This window comes from Sparus aurata, chromosome 8 (genome assembly GCF_900880675.1).
Source record: "Sparus aurata chromosome 8, fSpaAur1.1, whole genome shotgun sequence".
Taxonomy (NCBI): Eukaryota; Metazoa; Chordata; class Actinopteri; order Spariformes; family Sparidae; genus Sparus; species Sparus aurata.
Window position 1 is genome coordinate 8,018,127 of NC_044194.1, and position 23,652 is coordinate 8,041,778.

Consider the following 23,652-nt stretch of genomic DNA (forward strand, 5'->3'; position numbering starts at 1 on the left):
ATGTTTACTGCCTGTCTGTACACATCTTATATATTTACTCTATTTAGTTATATTTTCTATCTGACCTTCCATTTATTCAGTTTAACGCGTCTATTATGAAAATTAGACCATTAAGGTTTATTTAACAGGGGCTCTATGTCGTTTGGGAGAAGGGATTCAAAGAGAACAAGCTGTTCTCAGAGAATAATAAGGTCCCGAGAACACTATTTGAAGATAGAAAGTTGGCAGGGTCCGCCTAATATAAACAGAGTAAAACATTATGAATGTGTTGTCCTTCAAGGTCAGTTTGTTTCTTCAGTTTATTCATTCATGAAAAAGAAGAGTTTGTTTATTATTTTTTTTGTCAATGGGGATCTTCCTTTTCTGGTTTAATTTAATAAATACAGTTTAATTCATATTACTATTATTAGTTAAAAGCCTGTTGTCAAAGATATATGGCCTCATAATTACACACTTAATTAAACATATTTGAATTGTTTGTAAGCAAATTTCTTTCAGACTACAAATAACTAGAAAAACATAAAAACACTTTGCACTGTGATAATTACTGGCTATAATACGTTGGCATGCTGTTCTACATACATATGACTCATTTTGGTTTACAATTCTTGTGAATAAAGATAACAGTGTATTTTTTGCACCAACCATTTCGGAGATACAATTTTCTTCCAAGTAAGCACTGCCCCCTGCTGGTGTATGTTGACCAAACATGTCACATGTATCTCCTATTATATGATTTCATTCAAAATGAAAAGCTCACTGCTGAAGAAAGTAACATTATATTAACAAAGTCAAATTAATATTTTTATGGTTAATATCAGAGGTATGTGGTCTAAATTGTGGAAAAAAAACCCAACAACATTTCTATCGTTGCCTGTTTGGTGAATTTAATTTGGGAATACTCCAGAGTTTGACCACAACGTTCACTCACCCAATTTTATCAATTACAACCTGTATTTTCTGTCAACATGTCGGTCTGATTTCTCTTCCTGTCTCCCCACATTCCCCAACCAGAAGCTCGTGACCGCGCGTTTAAAATTCAAGCGTGGCGAGGAAGACTGTCGTGAGCGCGCACAGGAGGCTTGACGTCACTGAGGCGCCCTGGCTCTCCTGAGCCGCTGGTACCGCTGGCAAAAAAAAGATGGGAAAATCAGATAGACATCTACCGAGGAATTAACATAAAATGACGGTTTTTGCAGCAGCTTTCCGTTTGACAGAGGATTCGGCGTTGGCACCGGTTTGAGCTCCAGCAGACAACGAGAAAGGTAGTTTGTTTGGTTGGATTTTCAGCACTGGCTATTGTGTTAGCGAGAAAAAATAAGAGGTTCTGCTTGACCACATAAATTGGATGAACTAGCCTCCATATGTCACGGGGAGCTAACGTTAAACATACTTGCATTTTGCTATTTTAGCGCTTTTCTGGATGTTTTCGACACATCTGAATGAAGGCAGCCGGAGCTGAAAAGCGAAAAGCCGTCAGAGGAAGGTGGAGGAAAATGGATATGGTCTGATGTGGGTGTCTTCAAAGCAGAACCCTGTACGGTGGCGTTAGGATTGTACAAAAACGCTTAAATGTTCCTTCACTGTGTCACATATTGACACCACATCTACTGACCTTACCACCACAGATATCCTGCCATCTGTTTCACAGTCTGTTGTCTCTTTATGCGTTCAATCCTGCGAGTAGGGAGATTTTTTTTTCTTCCCCTTACGATGTTCACCATGGACAATCCCCTTTTCCCTCCCTTGCTAGTTTTAATCCATAGCGTCAGCACATTGGGAGGAAAAAAAAGGGGATTCAGAGATTCAGTATGTATTCTGCTGACCAAATCTACGAACCAGTTTTACAAACCTCTCAAGCAAACGGCAACATTTCGGGACTAACGCGTAGTTTTAAAGGTGGAAATGTCAGCCGTTAACCGTTAGCCGGTATGTTAACGGAACGTTAGCTGCTAGCAAGGCCACGCAGACTGCCCAGTTAAACGGCTGTGATGGAAACTCAGCTACAAACAGACCATAAAACACAGCGCCAACCAGAATATTTGACATATTATAACGTACATAAAGGTCCAAACTCTTGTGATGTTAGATACCAGGTTTATTTAAAGCTCAAATTGTCCGACAAGGCTTATACTAAGGTTATAACCCACAACAGTTACAACGTTACAGCACTCAGTTTAACCTAAAGGATCAAACTTAAAGTCAGAGGCTCCCAAACTGCTCCACATCTAACCTTGTGTCCTCAAGCAGAAGCATAACGGGTCGATTAACTAACAAGGATTTTGTTCTGAGGGAACCCATCTGAGAAGAATTTAGTTCTAAGACCTGACTTTATGCAGTTACATAACTGTCTGTACTGCAAGAGGGAATCCAGTGAAGACAGGGAAACCTCAGCACACGTTTCTGCTCATTCTCACTGTGCTGAATGTTGAAAAAAGAAAAGAAAAGCAGTCCACTATTAAATGTACTATCCTTCACTTTGCTTAAAGTGGATGGAGACTCCCTTTCCTGATCCTCTGTTGACACTACAGAGCTGGAAAGTTTGGATTTGATGCTGCTTTGTCAATGTGACCTACATCAGATATATTTTTTTCTTTACAAATGCTATTAACATGAAGTTAACAGGCAGGAACTGTGCTTTCTTTGCAGATCGGGGTCATTTTCTTTAGCACTGGACAGCTCCTGTATGAAGAGGAGAGTCTGTCAGCCTTGTCTCAGCATCAGGCCTCATAATTTATCATGAACATTGTGTCCACCGTCTCCAGTTGAGGAAGGATAACTACCAAATACTCTCACAACCCGTGGAAGGCACAACTACAAAATCAGCAAGAATATATAAATACATATAAAGAGAAACTTGAGGCAGTTCTTAAGTTTTGCGATCAGCTTCGAAGATGTACGGTAGTGCCCGCTCTGTCGGCAGAGGGGATGCCAACCATAGCGGCGGAAGAGATGGAGGGGGCACTGGAAGTCAGGGATCTGGCCGTTCCCCTCGCCTTCCCCGCTCTCCGCGGATGGGACACCGTCGCACCAACAGCACCGGAGGCAGCGGAGGGGGTCCCGGTGGAGCAGGAGGCAAGACGCTTTCCATGGAGAACATCCAGTCCCTCAACGCTGCGTATGCCACCTCAGGACCAATGTACCTGAGTGACAATGAGGTTGCCATGGCAGGTGACCACCTCCCCAAAAGTGGTGGGACAGTGACGACCATGGGGAGGCAGAGGGTGACATATGGCTCAAGGGGCAGCAACAGTGGAGTTGTAGCTGCCAGCACCCCCAACATCTCCACCTCAGTGCCTGGCAATGCTGTTCTGCCAGCAGGCATGATGGCAGGTGATGCTCTAGCTTTTGGGGACCACCACATGGCCTCCACTGTGCCCCATTCTCTGAGGCAGGCCAGAGACAACACCATACTGGACCTGCAGGCTCAACTGAAAGAGGTATGTAGTTCATTTATTTTCTCCTCGTTTGATTCTCTCTATCAATAATGTGGAATTTTTGACTTGCCATGTTAGACAGACCACACCTGCATGGTACTTATTTACCTTTATCCTGCTTCCTCAGGTCCTGCGTGAGAATGAGATGCTGCGGCGAGAAGTGGAAGTTAAGGAGAGCAAGCTCAGTTCCTCTATGAATTCAATCAAGACCTTCTGGAGCCCAGAATTAAAAAAGGAGCGAGCTCTCAGGAAGGATGAAGTTTCTAAGATCACCGTCTGGAAGGAACAATACCGCGTGATTCAAGATGAAGCACAGGTGAGTGTTGGCATATATGTATTTGAAAAGATGTCTTTGCCTCAAAATCCTCGCTTCTGATATCATCTACTCATTTTTCTCAACATCCAACATGTTTGGATGAAAGGATCTCACACGGCTTGGGTGTCGGCTTTAGTACAAGTGTGTTTCTCTCTGCATAGGTTAGAGGCAGTTTTCGAACATCTAGTTAATCCTCTTATATGCCACTATATGCTCATGCTTAATAGATGAAAGAGTCCGTAAGTCTAATGGCGGCATTAGCATTTCTGTATGTTTTAGAAATTGCTGGATGTGGTGAACAGGATAAAATATGGAGATGGCACACATTTAAAACTGTGTGTGGGGTGTGTAGTAGTAGTAGTTATTGTAGTAGTTTAACCATGGCAGAAAATAAGAAACTAATCTAACAATGTTATCACATGTAGCAGTGCTAATAATTATCTTTCAATGAAAACCTATACTTAAACTGTAGAACTCACTGGTATGGTTTCATCATATTCTCTAAAGGATGAAAAGTATCTATATTCCGTGTGACTGTAACGTGGTGTTGACTGCTTTGATTCCTCTTTAATTTTTCAATAACAAGATTTTATCAAGTGCATTTTCCTCCGTCATTCCATCGTTGTTTTTTTTAAAACAAGGTGTGAAACTTCTAGTATGAGTCTTCGCACCTTCCCTTCCAATACCTGTCAAAATGTTGTATACCGGACTTGAATATGTGTTGCCATTCATCCAAATGGCTTCATTCTTAATTTAAGGCGTGGAAGTCCAGCATTTTCAGATTCCTTCCTTTTCCCTGTTGCCACCTCTATCAGTTTTCACATAAAACATTTTTTTTTTCTTCAATGGATCTGTATCAAAAGTATAGAGACACTGGCTTTGTTTAACTCTAGGCCAATTCCTTGTTCTCTAGTCTGTGTCATCCTGCACACATTAAAAACAAACATTTAAGACTAACAAGTGAATAATTATAGGCACATGGTCTGTTTTTAAAACCTACAGTATGTTGTGAGAATTGCGCAAATTGTGTTTCATTAACGAAGAGAAATAGTCTTTGTTTCGCTGTGATTCTTAATGGATGGGCAGATCTATATAATTTGCTGTTTTCACTCCTGCTGAGTCACAAAATCACACTGTGGACTAATTTCCCAGTAATGCCCGACTAGTGCAGGGCTAATCAGTGGGTGCTGTAATTTAAAGATGTCTGCTTTCATATGTCAGCCTCCACCTCCCACACTGGCACTAATGCAACGGAAAGCACAGACACACACACATGCACACACATTCTTAGGCATTTGGCTAATTACGGCTTCGGTTAAACTGCTTGCTCTTTTTGAACGCTGGTTCAGCTGACAGTGTATATGTCTGCAAATGTATGTTATGTATCGTTTTGGTGAGTTTCTGTGCTGTTGCGTGTTGCTGCCGCTGCTTTTCCAAAATCCTTACTTGAGTTTATGCCTCTCTATGACAAGTGACAGCTCTTACCTCCTTATAATGGTGGGAAATGGCTGTCAGCCAAATACTCAAATACTCCCCTAACAATCATCATTTATTTCTTGCTAAATACTCTAAACTACATGGATGAATTCACCAGTTTTTTTTTGTTTCCAAATGGCCTTTTTGTTCACAACCCAAAGATATTCAGTTTACTGTGACAGAGGAGTAACAAAAAGAGAAAATATTCACATTCTAGACGCTCGAATAGCGTTTTAAATATTTTTATTTTTATTTTTATTTTTTTAACTTTTTTAAAAAATGACTCAAATTACAAAACAGTTGGCAACATATTGGTTATTGTAGTTGTAGTAACTGACATGCAGTACTAATGTTAGTGGAGCAGATATTGGCACATTTGACTTTTAGTCTTGTATACAGTTTCTCCGGTGCTGTGGTTGAGCTGTAGCAGACGTTGGTGTGTACTCTGTCGTTCCGAGTTATGACCTAGTGTTTGGATCACATCTCCTATTCTTTGTGCTCTCTCAAACACCTGACTGTTATCTCTCCTCGGGCAGAGAGACTGAGAATATGAGAGATGAGGGCTGAGGCAGGTAGAAGGTGTGTGTTTGTGTGTGTGTGTGCCCGTGCATGTCCGTGCATGTATCTCCTGTGCCTATGTTGGGGGGGGGGTGTCAGTGCAGTCACAGCAGTGAGTCAGCCTTAGTCACGGGGTGGAGACGGTGATGGAGAGGGAGGGTTTAGTGAGAGGAGAGGTGAGAGAATTGGAGGGAGGAGATAGGGTGAGAGCAGGCAAGGTAGATGAATTGTGTGTGTGTGTGTGTGTGTGTGTGTGTGTGTGTGTGTGTGTGTGTGTGTGTGTGTGTGTGTGTGGAGGAGAATAGTGTTTGCCAGTGGAGGGAGAAGGAGAGAATGACAAAGGAAGGAGAGGGAGGGGTGCTGGAGGACGAGGAGGAGGAGGAGGAGGAGGAGGAGGACAGAGAGAAACGAAGGCAGACACTGACTTCTCTCTTTGTTCTGTCGTCTGAAAACGCTCACAGCTGGTTCACACCAGAGTGTAACACAGCCTTGTGTTACTGTCTCAGAGCAGCTCTGCCAAGTGTCCCCGGCGTCAGATGCCACAAACAATGCAATACTATACTGGGCTGATTGTGTTTCACCACTTGTGTTTCTCCGTGCATGAAATGTAACACTGTCCACAAAGCACGACTGTTGGGGGTGCATCTGTCAGGGCATCGCTACATGTTCGGTCATGATGAGAGGCTTATTTTTGACGGGCTATAACACAATATTCTGCCTGGAACTGGATCTGAATATTCTGCCCCTGTATTATTCAAATAATCAATACATTTCCCTCACCTTATGTATCCCATGTGTATATGATTTTGTAATAAAGTCCACTTAACAGTCATAAGAACACTAACAAATGCCTGTGTGCCTGTTGTTTGTCTGTAGCATCTTCAGATGACCGTCCAGGCTCTTCAGGATGAGCTGAGGATCCAGAGGGACCTGAACCAGCTGTTCCAGCAAGACCCTGCCAACCAAGGCCGGGACCTGGCCCTGACATCTGAACCCACAGAGGAGAACTACCGGCGGCTACAGGCTGAATATGAGAGGCAGTCCAAAGAGCTCTTCCTCCTCAGAAAGACCCTGGAGGAGATGGAGTTGAGGATTGACACGCAGAAGCAAACCCTGGGAGCCAGAGATGAGTCCATCAAGAAACTTTTGGAAATGCTACAGAGCAAAGGTTAGATGGCCCATAGATTCTGATTCTTTTACAGTATAAGGGTAAAAAGGAGAACCAGCAAACTCTTTGAAATAATGAGTCAATATGTTTCTTTACAAACATTTCGGGTCTCAAAGGTTTTTGCTCTCAGGGTACTTGGCCTGCTTAGCTGACATGTCTTTAGAGTATAATGGGTGCCGACCCAAAGATCACAAAAAAAATCAAATAAGGTTGTCAGTACTCACAGAGAAGTATGTCACACTTCTAACACTTTCCTTCTTACTGATGCAGAGTAGAGCCCAAGGGCTGTAATGTGTCCGTTTCCTTCTGCTTCTGTGAGTCGTTAAAAGTGTTACAGACATCCCAGCGAGTGCGACTTCATTTGATATTTTGGTCTCATTCTACAGTTTAAAGCTATCCCCGTCGGCTCCACCCATGCTCTTTCCCACACTGGCCAAATATGGGTTACTTTGCTCCATAAACTAACCATGATTCATGCTTTAAGCCCAAGTATGCTTCTGAGGCTAAAGGGCTTCATTCAAACCCCTTTGCAAAGGTGTCTGCCAAAATACATTCATGTTATCCTCTAAAGGGCACAAACTCCAGAGTATATCTTTAATAGATGAAATAAAGAGTTATCTTTTGTTATTTGTTTTTATTTTGTGTTTGCTGTGGGGTTGTGAATCCAGTACTTTCAAAATGTCTTTCCCTGCTGAACAGATGAGCTTTTGTCTGAAGCTCCTGTGTTTGCCTCTGCGAGTGAACCACATGGGTGATCACGCTCGTTCTGGCTGTTACAAAAACTTCAGACCGCATAAATGTCTTTCTATCGACTTCAGGGCCATCTGCCAAGGCATCAGAGGAGGACCAGGAGCGGACCAGGAGACTGGCTGATGCAGAGATGCACAGGCATCACCTTGAGAGTTTACTGGACCAGAGAGACAGGGAGATTTCTGCACTGAGAGAGGTAATGTCTGGTCCAGCTGTGGGAAATAATACATTACATGTTATTGGACTAGTTATGTTGTTTGTCCCACGTATTCAATGATATTAAACTGCACTTTGGTATCTCGTCTGATCCAGCAGGAGCTGCACCGTCGATATGAGGGAACCCCTGAGTCCACCAAAACTAAGGCTCTACAGACAGTCATCGACATGAAGGTGAGAACTTGAATAAGGACGTGTGTTTGCCGTGTTTTTGCGCGCACGTGGAATGCTATGGGTGTGAACTCCTCCTTATCAACCCCAGGATGCAAAAATCAATTCAATGGAGCGGGGCCTGAGAGACATGGAAGAGGAGCTGCTAATGCTGAAATCCAATGGACTCCTGAGCTGCGAAGAGCGCCAGGAGGAGATGAAGCAGATGGAGGTCTACCGCAGCCACACCAAGTTCATGAAGAACAAGGTCTGAAACGAGTTTAGTTTCTGCATCTTGCATTCAGGAAGACACAGACTTTAATTTGCTAAGTGTGATATCCATCCCCCTTTCTTTCCCCCCTCGGCCTCATGTTTTTCAGATGGAGCAGGTGAAGCAGGACCTCTCCAGGAAGGACACTGAGCTGCTTGGTTTGCAGACCAAGCTGGAGACGCTCACCAACCAGTTCTCAGACAGCAAGCAGCACATTGAAGTTCTCAAGGAGTCCCTCACTGCCAAGGAGCAGAGAGCCGCCATCTTACAGACGGAGGTACAGTAGATGCACATCTTTACACTACTGAACAGAGGGATTTGCAATATGTTTAAATCTAGGGGACTTTAAAGTGTATGCATGTCGTGCACAGAGGGGAGAGACTTGTTCCTCCTGCGTTTGGACTGGTAGCATTAAAAACAAAAGCACAGAATTTACCACACGTTAAGGAGGTTGTCTACCTTTTCCTGGCCAGGTGGACGCCTTACGTCTGCGCTTGGAAGAGAAGGAGGCAACTCTGAATAAGAAGAGCAAGCAGATACAAGAAATGTCAGAAGAGAAGGGCACACTCAACGGGGAGATCCACGACCTCAAGGATATGCTGGAGGTTAAGGAGCGCAAAGTTAATGTGCTACAGAAGAAGGTGATTTGGGCTACGAGCTGTTTCAAAAGTCTTGTCTTGTCTAAAGTGACCCCGAAAATACATCATTATACTGTAACGTGTGTCCTGTGGTTGATGTTCATTTGCTCTGCAGATTGAGAACCTCCAGGAGCAGCTGAGGGACAAGGAGAAGCAGATGAGTAGCCTGAAGGAGCGAGTAAAGTCATTGCAAGCGGACACCTCCAACACTGACACTGCTCTTACCACACTGGAGGAGTCTCTTGCGGAAAAGGTGAGTTTGTGTCTGCATGTTAATTAGCGATACAGCGTCACATTTGCGAAGGCTGCGCGCATGTGACCGTTGTCTCTGCCTCCTCGTAGGAACGCATCATTGAGCGTCTAAAGGAGCAGCGAGACAGAGATGACCGGGAAAAGACGGAGGAACTTGACTCGAACAAGAAGGAACTGAAAGAGTTAAAGGAGAGACTGAGTTTACTGCAGGGAGACCTGTCAGACAGAGAGGTGAGAAAAACGGATTCAGGAACACGAGTTCACACAAATACAGGCAAACTCTTGTTTACTGTGGTTCTATTAATAAAAGTGAAACTGACTGAAATGAGCGTCAGGCTTTTTCCATTAGTCTCTTTTTCGATGAGTCACGGAGGCCTGTATTAAATCTAATGTATTTTCAGTCTGCCCAGGCTCTGTTAGTTTGATAAGCAGGAACAGGTTCATCTATATTTCTGTCTTTGTGTGTATGTGCAGACGTCTCTGTTGGACCTGAAGGAGCATGCATCATCCCTGGCTTCCTCAGGGCTAAAGAAGGACTCCAAACTCAAGAGTATGGAGATTATCTTAGAGCAGAAGAAGGAGGAGTGCCTCAAACTGGAGAACCAGCTTAAGAGAGTAAGATCCTTCAGCACTAACATGATGTTACATAATCATTTTCCCTCATTTAACACCAACCTTGGGACATGGAAGTGAATACAGCTGCTTTCTAACTGGCTGCTCGTCTTTTGTCAGGCCCAAAATGCAACCCTGGAGGCTCAGGCCAACACCGAGCTGGCCGAGCGCATTAAGAACCTCGAGCAGGAAGTGGCTCGCCACAAAGAGGACTCTGGGAAGGCCCAGGCTGAGGTGGACCGCCTGCTGGACATCCTTCGGGAGATGGAGAATGAGAAGAATGACAAGGACAAAAAGATCAATGAGCTGGAGAGGTGGGTGGGAACATGCACGTTGGCGACCATGTCTTCAAGCCTAGCACTTGTCTTCATACAATAGTTAATACATGTTTCTGATCATGAGCTCTGGAATAAATAGTGTCTCTAATGATTCTGTTATGTGCTGTTTTTGTGGTGTTAGGTAGCTACAGAGTGTATTCTACTATCTTTTTTTTCTGCTACTTTAGACTTATGACCACTAAATTGTTTAGTGATTTCATGTCACTCTGGAGAACGTTGCCCCCTCAGCACATTAAATAGTGGATTTTATTGTAATTTGGAAGTCTGCCATTTGGCATTGTAGTATTTGCATTGCTTTGAAAGCTAGTAGGTAGGTATGGCTGCAGAAGGCAAGCCGTCTTTCATATAATGTCTGCGATGTTTGACTTCTACTTGTGGTGAACCATGTGACTTAATGACACAGAGTCAAAGACACCACATAATCCTATAGCACTTTCTCTTTTCTTCATCTTCCTGGCCTGAGTCTGTTTTTCTCTTTACTGCTTTCTTGTCTTTACACCGGAAACCTTTCACTCCACCAGTTTGACCTCCAGGTTAGTATTTGCTTCTTCTTCTTCTCCCTCTCCGTCTCCCAACATCCTTACTCTCCTCATCTTTTGCTCATATTTCTCTACCTTGTTTTACTCCAACTTTTACCCCTCCATAGTATGTGATGCAGCAAGCAATTCCTTTGTCATGACCTATTGAACTCTTTGTCTTTTCTCATACTTCTGTTCGTGCTCATTTCTCCTGTTTTTTCCCCCCTGCTTTAGTGTTCCCTCTCACCCTAATATCAGAGATTGATTTTTGCAGGTCTGTCTAAAGTCTGTAAGCCCTTGGTTGTAGCTGTTATGTCAGAATAGTTTAAAAAAAGGGGATCCATATTTCTTGATGTCCAAATTTGATTTAGAAAATAGCTTTTATTTGCTGTCTGACACTGTATCTACTCAGCATGCAACAATCATCTGACTTAATAAAAAAAATCTACATGAATGATTGATGTGGCCTAGTGAATGAAAAAACAACAGCATATTGAAATGTGCTCGCTGTGCTTGTTAGTAGAGAAACTCTGTATAAAAATCATATCCAGATTTACTTGGTTCATATCTGTAATCAAACATATGACGTTTGCACTTTTCCCCAAGTTACCATCAATATTAAATTGGAGTGATTTAATTAGATGTTCATGTCAAGTGGGACGATAGTCTAACATATACATAACATGTAACTTCTCCCATGCATGGTGTCCCTGCAGGCAGATGAAGGACCAGACGAAGAAGGTGGCCTCTCTGAAGCACAAGGAGCAGGTGGAGAAGAGTAGGAATGCTCGACTCATGGACGAGGCCAGGAAGAGGGAGGACAACCTGTCTGAGAACTCACAGCAGGTGAAGGTGAGGGTTGGACTGTGCAAAATCTCGCATTCAAACTGAGTTCACGTTTACTGGCACCAACTTACTAATCCACTAGTCCGGTTCAGTTTTGTGTTCGCATCATCAAAAGTCGTGGATGGAACCAAACGAACCGCTCTGTGCCATCTTGATTTTTGATACACCTTTTTTGTGGTACCTAGAAGATTGATCCAACACTGAGCGGTGGAGTGAAAACACTGCATACCACTGATTGGTCAGTCTTTTGTCTCACTGCCTGCAGCCTTTTCTCAAGTAAAGCTTGTTTCCTTGTTGTGATAAGCAACCACGAACGAGAGAGAGAGATGGCAGCAGAAGAGAAATGATAAACGCTAGCAGAGGAGAAAAAGGTTGCCAGTCTGTAAATGTTGTCAGTCAGCCAGTAATGTACAGTGTAGGTCACAGTGTGTCAGTTTATAAAAGCAGCATCCTCTCAAGGGATCTAGCGTTAAGTTACAGTTACCATGGGTTACATAAAGGTTCAAGGGGTACTATACCGAAAGCACTTTGGTGGAGATGTAGCTTGAAACCATAATCCTACCCCTTTCCTACATCTGTTCTGAAGGACACTCTGCGCCAAAAGGCGGAGCGCATTGAGGAGCTGGAGGAGGCCTTGAGGGAGAGCGTTCAGATCACCGCTGAGCGAGAGATGGTGCTGGCACAGGAGGAGGCTGCCAGGTCACTTCAGGAGAAACAGGTACAAAAAACACACACACACACACACAAATGACAGTGCTGTATAAATCAAGCCACAGGAGCACACATACAGCACATGCATATTTGTACACAGATAAAGGAGAACGCCTTCTTCTACTGAGATTCTTTCCCCCCTTACCCGTTTACTGCCAATGTGGTGTTTCTCCTCCTTCCTTCACCTCCCTCCTCTCCTCTGGCCTCCGTCTCTTTCTCAGTTCTTTCATTTTGGTTTTCTCTTGTCTTCTCTCTGCTGCACACCGCGTCTCAGAAGCACTCACTCAAACCAATGCATGAGTCCAACCTCGCCCAAATTAAGTTGTCCAAGGTATGAGCCCAGTGCGTGTGACCTCCGACACTGACAGGGGTTGACACAGTAACCACAACGCCTCTACGATTCATGCAGTCCCATACAACCACCCTGCAGTTTTTCGGGACTTTTATGTTGTTGGATTGCATTATGTTGTAAGGCGTTGCTGTTTGCAACCTGTCTAATTTTAATGTGATTTTTGTTTACCTGCTGTTTGCTTATGAAACAAGGCAATGCTGAGTAATTGCTCGCTCGTACAGCACAAAGCAGCCAATAAAATTGATCATTTGTGGATGAATTATTCACTCTTTGATTCAGTCAATTGTAATTAAAGCGTATTGATATGAAACAATGGTACCATTGTGCCCTTTATAGTAAATAACAGGTAAAAGTTATTGTAGTGCTGTAGTTTCTATGGTATCTGTGTTATAGTTGCCTCAAAGTACTTCCCAAAAATCTCACATGAATTCTGCTGCCCCCTCCTCTAATTAAAGCTCTTCATATTGGCAAGTCATGATAAAAAGCCCCATGCATTCACTGATGGATTTTGGGGATCTGTTTCACTCTATTCATGATTGAGTTGTTGTTGGTGTGCGTGTGTGTGTGTGTTCCCAGATGGAGGAGCTGCTGGGGGCCATGGAGAAGGTGAAGCAGGAGCTGGAGTCAATGAGGGCCAAGCTGGCCTCCACCCAGCAGTCTCTGTGTGAGAAAGAAGCACACCTCTCAACCCTGCGAGCTGAGCGCAGGAAACACCTGGAGGAGGTGCTGGAGATGAAGTAAGACACACACACACACAAACACAGTAGGGTGGAGTAGACTGTGGAGTATCGATTGCTGCCTTCATCTTGCAAAATGTCATCCAATTCTAGCCTCCCCCAGCTGGTGGGATGATTTTGCACAATGAATAATAAATGATAATTGAGCTATTTACTTGTGTGGTTAAATGCCATGATGTTCGATCCTCACCTAACAGGCAGGAGGCGCTGTTGGCTGCTATCAGCGAGAAGGACGCTAACATCGCCCTGCTGGAGTTGTCGTCCTCTAAGAAGAAGAAGACCCAGGACGAGGTGGCTCTGCTGAAGCGGGAGAAAGACAGACTGGTGCAGCAGCTCAAACAGCAGGTGGGGAGGCGGCTGCTGCATGATTGAGGGGTTGTCCTGTTTTTTCCATTTATCTTTTCTGCTCATCTCACACACAGAATATGTTAAAAAATTGGATGTCAGTGAAGCTTTTCAGTATCACAAAAGTTTGTGTTATCACCAGACTGCAAAGTTTACAAGCCAAATTCCAGTAAATTTTGCCTTCAGCATAAAACCCTTGAGGTTTGTCACACGGGGGGGGGATTACTTTTTCTCTCAGCAGTATTTGAAGTCCCTCGCTGTAGACCACCATGAGCCAACCAAAAACTAACCTAAAACAATGGCTCCATATGAGACGGGCTTCCCTGTATGCTGGCTGCACACAAAGGTTTTCTATTCATACAGTCTTTCTCCCAACTCTTTGCCAGCCTTATTTTGAATTGTAAAATGGGGAAATTATATAAGATTCACCCAGTCCTCAATTTTCTGTGCACAAAATAGGTTTGAAAAGAGTTGTACTACTCTGAAATGCGCTATATTAATGTCCAGCATGATGACGTGTCAAAACATTACAGGAACGTTCAAGTGTTGGAACAACCAGAGGTCTGTATTTGTTGTTGAAGACAGGTTTCCTGATGCTTGACTAGCAAAGGTGTGGATAATAAGATAAATGATGGCTAAATAATAATTAAGCTGCTGGTGGTGGTGGTGTTGTGCATGCTGGCACACTGTCATGACTTAAAGGGAGACTTGAATAGAAGCGCCTGTGGTTTTCTTAGAATAGAATAGAAACACCTGTGAGTCACAATATCTGCTGTGAAAAAAGGCCTTTTGTCTGACTCCTGTTGGTACTGCTGGACTCCATTCTAGGATATGCCATGTTGGCAAACCTCGCCTTATTTATGCTCAAGTTTTTCATTCCAGCCTCAGATATTTTAAAAAAAATTTTGTTCTGATACCAATGATAGTATCAGAAATGCCTCCAGTGTGGCCTAAAATGCTGGATTTGTATTGGAGTGTCTATGCACCAATCCAAAACCATGTAAAGTTGATGAATTGTTACTGTGTTCATTTCACAGACTCAGAACAGAATGAAACTGATGGCAGACAACTATGAGGATGATCACCTGAAGACTGCCCCCGACCAGACAAATCACAAACCCTCTCCAGATCAGGTAGCTGAACCCAACCACCAACTTTTCATCCCGGACAGCTTGTGTAAACGTTCTGCAGTTGACTGGTCATGTCTGTCGTTAACAAGGTTGAACTGTTGTCTGTTGTCTGAGGAGAACTGTCATTTTGAAATGGGAGATTTCTTGTTTTATAACATTTTTTGTCCACACTAACCAAATGTTCCTCTCTAATGCTGCGATTGGCTTACCCTGTGGCTAACAGGATGATGAGGAGGGTATTTGGGCATAGCCAACCTTTTGCCCTCCCCCCCCTTCTCTCTCTCTCTCTCTCAGCCATTTTGTTCAGAAGGGTGAGCGCGTATGAAAAGCCAAACCCGTCACACCTTTCTTCTCCATCAGTGCTCTGTGGCATGTTTACTCGTCTTCATTCATCGTGGTTTTCATTTTCTAATGTTCCTTCTTAATGTTGATGGTTATAATTCCCTGGTCTTTCTGTGACAGCACTCATCCCGCGCTTTAACTACACTGTTACTTTTTGTTTATTATTGGCTGATGGGAGGTGGATTAGTGCCGTGTGTTTGTGTGTTGCATGCGGGAGCAAAGAGGATGAGGTCATTGTGATCCTTGCTCAGTCTCATTGCTTCACACTAAAGCATCTTAGCTTTGCATTGCACCGTCTGACACTAGTGATTAGCTCCTCACATTTTGACCAACACGAACAGGTGCTGCACTGGGTATTGAACGGTTTAACCTCAGCATAATCAGTGGTTGAGTAAGTCGCTTTAAGACACTTTGTCGAGCTGCACATACTTACAAGGTGACAGAGGATTTTCTAATAATATATCTGAGAAGGCTGGCGCTAATGTGACATGGTGATGGGAGCATGCATGCGCATGATGATGTTTTGATTTTTCTATCCTAAAACACTTTTTCCGTGTTCGAGTCTTTCATTATGTTCAATCATTGAAACCCTCATTAAACTTCCATGAAGTCTAAAGGAAATGATTTCTTTCTTTCGTTTTCACTCTCATTTCTTTTTGTTCCTCACACTTTCTTCCTCTTCTTCCTTCCACCCTGCAGATGATCCCCCCTCTTCTAGCCCTGTCCCAGAACCGCAGTAAGCTCAAGCTCTACATCGCCCACCTGACTGACCTCTGCCATGACCGGGACCCCAGCATCCTCAGCCAGCTCACGCCGCCCTCTCACTACCACCACAGTGACCCAGAAGACTGGGAGAAGGACCTCCAGAAGATGACTGTCGAACAGGTAGAGGAGGAACTCTCAGTCGCTCTGTTATTCATCTCTGCATTTGTTATTTTAAAAAATTTAATATAATAACAGGTATGTTAGCCTATAGAAAACCCTAGCAGCCGTGACGTACAGTGTATGTGCAGGCAACGACGACCGTCAAAGTTATGTCACCTAAATGTGCTTGTTTTTTCTCATTGACATGCTGAAGTGACAAAATTACAGAATTATGATTCCTTTTTTTGTTGCTCCAACGCCTGTTTCTGGCCATAACTCAAGATTTCATACATTAATTACAATAAAATTTGACATACAAAATATCTTGGATCCATAGGATGGTTAGAAAAGCCTAAAACTTTCTTTTTTGTTTTGGAAAAATGCAGAATTTTATTGACAATTGGAAACTAATTCATGTTTTTCTCTCCAGTTGGAGCGAGAGCTGGAGGTGTGTGAGAAGGAGAGCGGCGAGCTGCAGGAGTACGCCAACTCTGTCCTCCAGCAGATCGCAGACTACTGCCCCGACATCCTGGAGCAGGTCGTCAATGCCCTGGAGGAGTCGTGCTGACAACTGACCTCAGACATAACCTGTAGCTGAGCCCCCTACCTCCACTCAACGAGGCTCCCGGAAGGATCGAGAGAAAGCTGGGGCATTATCTCGCCCCACTGAGCTCCTCATCCTCGCTCCCTTCGTCCACCCCGTTAAAAAAAACGTTCAAGTGCTTTCCTGTCTCGTGTGTCTCTCATGTCAGAGCTGCAAAACTGAGTTGGGGATGTTCACGAAGTCTGCGGCAGTGTTGTTCAATACGGCAGATATCACAGTGGGACGAGAAGTTAAAATCTATCCCTTTAGCATTTGTGAACTCGCCAAATTCACTTTCTTTGCTTTATAAAAAAAATGTCATTGCACACCTGTAAGTCAGGGACAGGTGCGTTGGGAGAGAAAAAGGAAAATCAGATGAAAGAAGCAAACTTCCGCACAAAGTCTTGGAGTATACTGCCAACCTCCCTCTCCCTAGACGGCTTCATTCAGAGCAGGAAGTGCTGGATCAAGCACAGTTACCTTACTCACTTCTATCTCAGTCTTTTAGATTCCTGTCACAAATCCTTCAAGTTTTGAAGGGGTAAACGTATTCCTTACACGGGGCAGGAAAGCACTTCACGTCAGCTGGGGAGCTGCTACATCTAGAGGGGAGAAGAGGGGCTGAGTTCAGTGGGCAAATCATGGAGCCATGTAGATGCTTGTTTTGTATTTTAGTCAGTAACTAGTTAGAGATGCAGCTACTGGTGGCCGATCATCTGAACACTTAGGAAATGCCACTTTTTTTTAACCAAATAAAGCAGCACGTTCTCCAAATGTTTCCACTCCCAGCCCTCAGAGCTGCGGACGTGTCGCCGTTGTAGCCTGGATTAAGTTGTAGGTACGTTTTTACTGGTGCAGTCTGTGGCTGGGTCACTGGCATAAGAGGGGGATCAAGGCCCAGATCAGAGGTCAGCTTTTTAAGTTCTCAAATACGAGTGTGTGTGTGTGTGAGTGATAGAGAGTGAGCGAGAGAGAGAAAGAGAGGAAGCAAAAAAAAAAAAAAAAAAGCTTTTATTCTCGGTGACGTATTAAGTTTTTGATGGTTTTGCACACAACGTCCACTTGATTATGAGGTATGCAATGTTTCTTTTGAGAAGTGGCCTTGGAGCATGCACAGAGATCAGTACTGGACCTAATGCAGGGATATTTGTTTCTCTGTAATATTGGTGCTAAGGCATGATGTAAGAACTTTACGATCTGATCCACTGATCATTCAGTCTCATCCAAAGTTTCTATAGATGTTACTTAAAGCCCACCTGACCTTTTTTAGTTTGTTGACTGAATCACTGAAGAATACAAGGGACGCCCCCCCCCCCCCCCCCTCCGTTTCTTTCTTGTATTTTTCCGATCACTTACAGATGCAAGTGATGCCTCTTTTATTGTATTTTTTGAAATCTTCAGGGCTGAGGTTTTTAATTACTAAGTGCATCTACATTTACAGGAAATGAAAGTCACTTTTCAGCAGATTTTGACTTTTTAGATCAGTTTGTAAATAACGTGATATTTAACACGTACAGTGACTGAATAAAGGTAATTAAGTGGAAGGTGTTGTGCATTCTTTAAAAAAAAAAAAATCTGATAAAGTTAAAAGCAGTGCAGTTGTCTTTTGTGTCTAATTTTGTCTTCGGGACAAAATGTGTGTGTGTGACAGTACTGCCATAACTTGCGGAAAGTCATGTTCTATAGAGATATATATAAATATAATACATATATATATATATAAAAAATGTTTACTGTATGGATATGCATTGAATGTTTGCACAGAATCTTGAAGAGCGAGCTGCTCTGAACAAAAATGACCGTCGAGTTAGTGTCCTCAGCAGAAACTGAGGAGAGAAGTGTCAAAAAAACCTTTTGTGTCAAAATAACGTGTGAACTACAAATGTTTTCAAACCGTGACTGTGTGATGGGAGAGTACTTTTCTTGCATTTATTTCTAACCGTCATCTTTTTTTATATATTTTCACCGCACGGTGATGTAAATGTATTATCCTGAGGTTCCAGTGTTGTTGTCTTTTCTTCTGACCTGTTCTGTCAATAGTTTCTGTTGGTTGATGTCAAAGACAGACTGTGCCTGAAGGATTAAAATAGAGTCTCCAACCATCATGCCCCCCTCCCCGCTGTTATGAGAGGAACATAATGTTACGAAACAAGTCGTGAAAAAACTCCGGAAGTTTCTTTTAACAAACATCCCATGCAGTGTTGATCACAGATGAATGAGGGTGGGTGGATTTTACTAAAACGCACCACCTGGTTTTGGCGGATGTTAGTTGGACGCTTATTTTTGTGCTTCTTGTCTGTTGAACCTCTCTGACGTGAGATTAATTTCTCTCCGTCCCTTTTTAACCCCTCGCCTCTCATCAGAGGAAGAAGAAAGCATTTTTTTTTTAGAAGTGTTTAATTTCCCTTACTTTGGCCTGTGTGTCCCCGCCCTTGCCTTAACGTCTCGTCTTCTTTTTCTCGACTCCTTACTGAGGAACACAGAGCTGATTAAGGGGCTTCTGTCAACTTCATGGTATTTGTTTTCGTTTTCTTTTGCATTTGTAATAAGAAATGTACTGCCTTCTGTCTGTTCATGTTAAGAATCAAACTGTGTAAAAAGAGAGCAAAACAGACATGTTTGTGAGTTATTTGGATTTTGTATGTATGTAAATAAATAAATTATAAGCCTTGGTTTCTTGTTTCTCTTTTTTTTCCCCCCCAAACATTGACAACAGACACCTCTGTTCATTAACTTTTACAGTGAGCTCCACCCAAATGCATGAATGCTTTCTTTAACCAGCGACCAGAAAACAAGCGCTCCATTTGATTTCACATTTACAGCTGCTATATATTAAAGGCAACAAAAACAACAACACTTAAAATGTGACTTTTACGTGGAGTTTTGGTGTAGAGCTCAGAAATATATCAATATTCTATCATTACTGTGTTCTGAGAATAGTTACATCTTAGATTTTGGATATTGTATCGTGATGTGGCGAACGTGTCGTCTTTATGGTTTTAAGGGCTACGTTGCAGTAAAGAGTCATTTTCCGAGCTAACCCGACTGTTCCACTTGTTCTAATACTTTCCTTTACACACTTCAGTCATTACATCAACATTACTGATGATTGTTTTATATTTTCTCAGCGTACAAATAGTCATTCCAACTATATTGTCGCATTATCAATGTCCAGATATCTGATAAAATATATTGTGATTTTTTTTTCAGTAGAGCTCATTTTAACTTAAATAAATCACCAAAAATTGACCGACTAATTAAACTTTGTGCTCGAGTGCTTCTTTGTAAATCATCCAAAACATATTTTTCAATTACCTGTTGTTTCAAGCCAACTCTGAATTATTGCTGACCTCGAAAAAACTAAATCAGACTTACTGAGAACATTCCGAGTATGTAAGGAAAGACAGACCAGGTCAGTATCTTGATAATCGGGGCTTTGAACCCAGATTCTGGGACAAAGATGTGAATCATGTCTTGTTTTTCTTTATGCCAGTGTAATTCAGCAGGATACCCAAACCCCACTTGATTCTGAATGTAAATACATTTTTCTACAATATCCCTTCCTATAATTAGCACAAAGACTCAAACATTATCCAGTGTTTAACTTTGAGTGTGTTTAAGGCATATCATGAGTGAATTCCCCTCAGCTGAAATTTAAAAAATGATCATCTCCATCTTAATTACATAATTCAATCTAGATTTAATTTAGCTGTTGTCCCTCTAAGAGACTCAAAGAAATCAAAAGGCACTTTCCAGATTATCTTGTGCAGCAAATGTATAAAAAAAAATTACTTTAAGAGAAATTCAAACATAAAAAGGTAATATTTACAAAATTAGTAAGAAATTCAAATTCTCTTTTATAGAAATATTCAATATAGTTCCCCTACTGAATAAACAAGCCGTCTTGTCCCCTCAGAGGTGAATAAAGTCCTAGAAATACTGTTTGAAGCGAGAAAGATAGCTACTTAGAAGGGTCCTGCAAATATAAACAAAGTATAACAGTATAAAATTGTGTTGTGCTTTGAGGACTGATTAAAAACACCTTCCAGAAATCACATATTGCACCTTTAAAGATCTATGGTCATAATCATAAATCAACTCAAAGTTGTTTAAAGTGTTAGAAATTCTACGAGTCAAACACACAAACTGAAACATATTGGCCATCTTTATTCATAAATATCACTACTGTATGAATATAAAACAATCTTAAATTACTGCTTTTTTAAACAAATACTCTGACACTATCGTTGGAAGCTCCTCAGGAGAAAAACCACTGATTAACAGTTTTAAGGTATTGCATATAGCCTTGGCAGCGGTTAATTACTACGCCTCACTGTAGTTGTGTTGATGAACCTTCGACAAGAGTAGCATACGGGAACATCTGGTATGTACTCGTTTCCTCAGGAATATGAAACTTAGCCAACTATACATAGGTAAACAAAGACAGACAGGAGTGATCCGCCCACTTCAATTTGAAGTACAATTTTGTCAACAACAGTCATTCAATACAAAAGATATTGGTTACATAAGTAAAAAATACATCAGCCAAGAAAAAAAACATTCTATCAAAACTTCATTACAAGGTACTCCAGCCTTTCTGTTAAGAGTTAAAATGCCTAACTATTATCTGAATTAGATTCGTTTTTAAAAATATCAAAATCTCCATTGGTACGTGAGTCACAAAAATATGCAAAGTAATCTAGTATTCAGTGATAGTAGGCACTCCTGTGTTTGATGGGTGAGGTAGCTAGATAGTAAGAACTGTACACAGGCTGAGATTAAACAATGCACATCAAGAGAGAGCACGAGACTGAAACTGAATTTTAGTGGAGTATTGCAGCGGAGATGAACAATATTCCAGTGATCGATGCCGAGTCCCTCTCCTTGTTTTTAGTCACAGTATAGAAGGTAAAATTAAGAATGGATACAGGCAGTCCCTCTCAGCACACAACTGAGAACTATACACACCGAAGAGGAGAGCTTTCACCTGACTCTCTCACTCTCCGTCATCTGCCACAGTCCAAGGTTTAACACTTTAAGGCACGGGAGCTGCGTTATCCTCTCCAGACCCCTCTTGGTGATCTTAGTACAACCATACAGATCAATCCCCGTCAGCTGGGTCAGGTGGTCAGCTATCAACTCCAACCCTTTGTCTGTGATCCTCACACACTGTCCAATGTTGAGAGTCTTGAGTTCGTGCATCTGGCGTACCATCCTGTTAATGCCATCATCACTGATGTGGCAGGAGCAGAGGGAGAGGGACTTGAGCTGGTACAACCCCTGGGCGATGTAAGCCAGGCTCTGGTCTCCAATCTTGTCACAGAAGGACACATCCAGTCCCGACAGCCGCAGGGAGCCCATAGCCAGGTGCATGATCCCTGTGTCGCTGATGTTATCGCATGACCGCAGATTTAGGCTGCACAGGTGGGTCATATGCGACAGGTGGATCATCCCCACATCTGATATCCCTCCACAGAAGCTGAGGTTGAGCACTTTGAGCTTGTTTAGGCCCTTTGAGACGTGTTTGAGAGAAAGGTCAGTCAGCTTCTGGCAGTCCTGTAAGGTTAACTTCTCCAGGGACAGGCAGCCCTCTGCAGCGCTGCGGGTCATGCCAGACAGGTGACCGATGCCCACATCCGACACATGCCTGCAGCTGCGCAGGTTAAGGCTCTTGAGTCTGTGCAAGCCCCAGGCAATGAGCAACAGGCCCGTGTTTGTGATGTTGCTGCAACCCCCGAGTTCAAGCACCTCCAAGTTTTTGAGGTACTGGGCGATCCTGCCCAGGCTGGAGTCAGTGATCTGTTTGCAAAGACTGAGGTTCAGCACCCGCAGGGATGGGATGTCCTGCACAAAGGCATGTCCCAGTCCGTTGTCTGTGAGGTTGAAGCACCCACACAGGTTAAGGCTTTCGATGTGCGGCATCCCTTGGATCACGTAACTCAGACTTCTCCTCAGGCTGAGAATCTGAACTTTTTTGATGCCCCTGGTCTGCAGACTGGGGAACAGAGACGGGTTAGCTCGCCGCAGATGGAGCTTGGCTTCCACCCCCCTCCACACAGACTTGTGGTAGGACGCGTCTCTCCAGGCCGCGCACACTTGAGCTACTCTCCCTTTGTCTTTAACGTCCAGATAACTGAATATAATGGCCAGGATCTCCGGGAAAAGGCACGATATGTGTGTCTCCATTTCAAACATGACTGCAGGTTGACTGCTTTTGGCAGCGGAGGTTGGTTGTGGGCGACAATACTGTCGTGGTTAGCTCTCCGAAACTCGGCGAAGTTGCCCGCTGGCTCGGCAACGTTAGCTAATGTCAGCTAGCGTACGAACAGGCTAACCATAGCCAGTTAGCTTTGTGTGTAACGTAACGAAAGTCCACCCATCTTGTAAGAGCGACGCTTGCTTTTATATTCAACAAGAAGCAAAATATCCACTAATGGCAAAGTCCCAATGTTGGCAACGTGGATGAAGAAGGAGAGGAAAGGCAGCCGTTATATTTACCTAGCAGGCTAGGCTAACGCTACGGCGCTAACGTTAGCAAACGTCGGAGTAGCATTAGCTGTCTAAACTTGTGAGCTTCGGAGCCGAACAACCTCCTCGTCCGAGCCGTCCAGAACAAGTCTTCATTTACTCCAGCGCGTCGCAAAGCGTATCCAAGAACTTCATCCGAGCGTAGAAACTTTCCCCCTTTACCTTCCGAGGCATTTCCAGCAGCGTCGGATCATCCCGGATCTCTACAAATGAATAAACGAGCTTATTAGCTTGTAGCGCGGTTAGCCACCGGCCAGCGGCTCCTAGTGGAAGTACTGAGTATCGTTACTATTACTGCTGGCTGCGTTACATAATGTTCCCAACAATACATGACTGACTGTCATGACATGGAGAAGGTTATAATAATAATATAAAATATATAAAATGTATGTTTGAACTGTAAAGTATTTGTTTTTTTGTTGTCTGCAGAGCAAGTTAATAAATTAAAGGTGCATCACGTAGTTTTGTGGGAGAAAGTTCTTTATTGACTGTTTTTTATGCCTAAACAAACTAA

General features: G+C 43.0%; 2 protein-coding genes across 11 annotated transcripts; one reads left to right on the forward strand and one right to left on the reverse strand.

Annotated features, from left to right (window-relative positions):
- The first annotated feature begins 1,053 nt into the window (after positions 1-1,053).
- On the forward strand, positions 1,054-19,282 carry LOC115586641 (ELKS/Rab6-interacting/CAST family member 1). 10 transcript variants are annotated; one of them, XR_003984900.1, is made up of 22 exons: positions 1,054-1,265; positions 2,650-3,440; positions 3,565-3,753; positions 6,664-6,955; positions 7,774-7,901; positions 8,018-8,095; positions 8,184-8,339; positions 8,452-8,619; positions 8,816-8,983; positions 9,096-9,233; positions 9,323-9,463; positions 9,707-9,847; positions 9,965-10,158; positions 10,704-10,715; positions 11,417-11,552; positions 12,133-12,264; positions 12,532-12,588; positions 13,186-13,346; positions 13,544-13,691; positions 14,729-14,824; positions 15,045-15,132; positions 15,863-15,998. XR_003984900.1 is itself a non-coding variant. In XM_030425819.1 (22 exons), the coding sequence occupies exons 2-22, from the start codon at positions 2,895-2,897 to the stop codon at positions 16,593-16,595; spliced, it is 3,405 nt and encodes a 1,134-aa protein (XP_030281679.1). In that variant the 5' UTR covers positions 1,054-1,265; positions 2,650-2,894; the 3' UTR covers positions 16,596-19,282. The 10 variants fall into 10 exon arrangements, 8 of the variants coding, with proteins under 8 accessions (XP_030281679.1, XP_030281680.1, XP_030281681.1 ...); XM_030425819.1 differs by lacking the exon at positions 15,045-15,132 and adding an exon at positions 16,458-19,282 and having other exon boundaries at positions 15,863-16,048; XM_030425820.1 differs by lacking the exon at positions 15,045-15,132 and adding an exon at positions 16,458-19,282 and having other exon boundaries at positions 8,021-8,095; positions 15,863-16,048.
- A 1,475-nt stretch (positions 19,283-20,757) lies between these two features.
- Positions 20,758-23,405, reverse strand: LOC115587321 (F-box/LRR-repeat protein 14-like). Its single transcript, XM_030427137.1, has one exon. It carries the CDS (start codon positions 22,803-22,805, stop codon positions 21,594-21,596), a length of 1,212 nt encoding a protein of 403 aa, XP_030282997.1. The 5' UTR covers positions 22,806-23,405; the 3' UTR covers positions 20,758-21,593.
- Between the last annotated feature and the right edge of the window lie 247 nt (positions 23,406-23,652).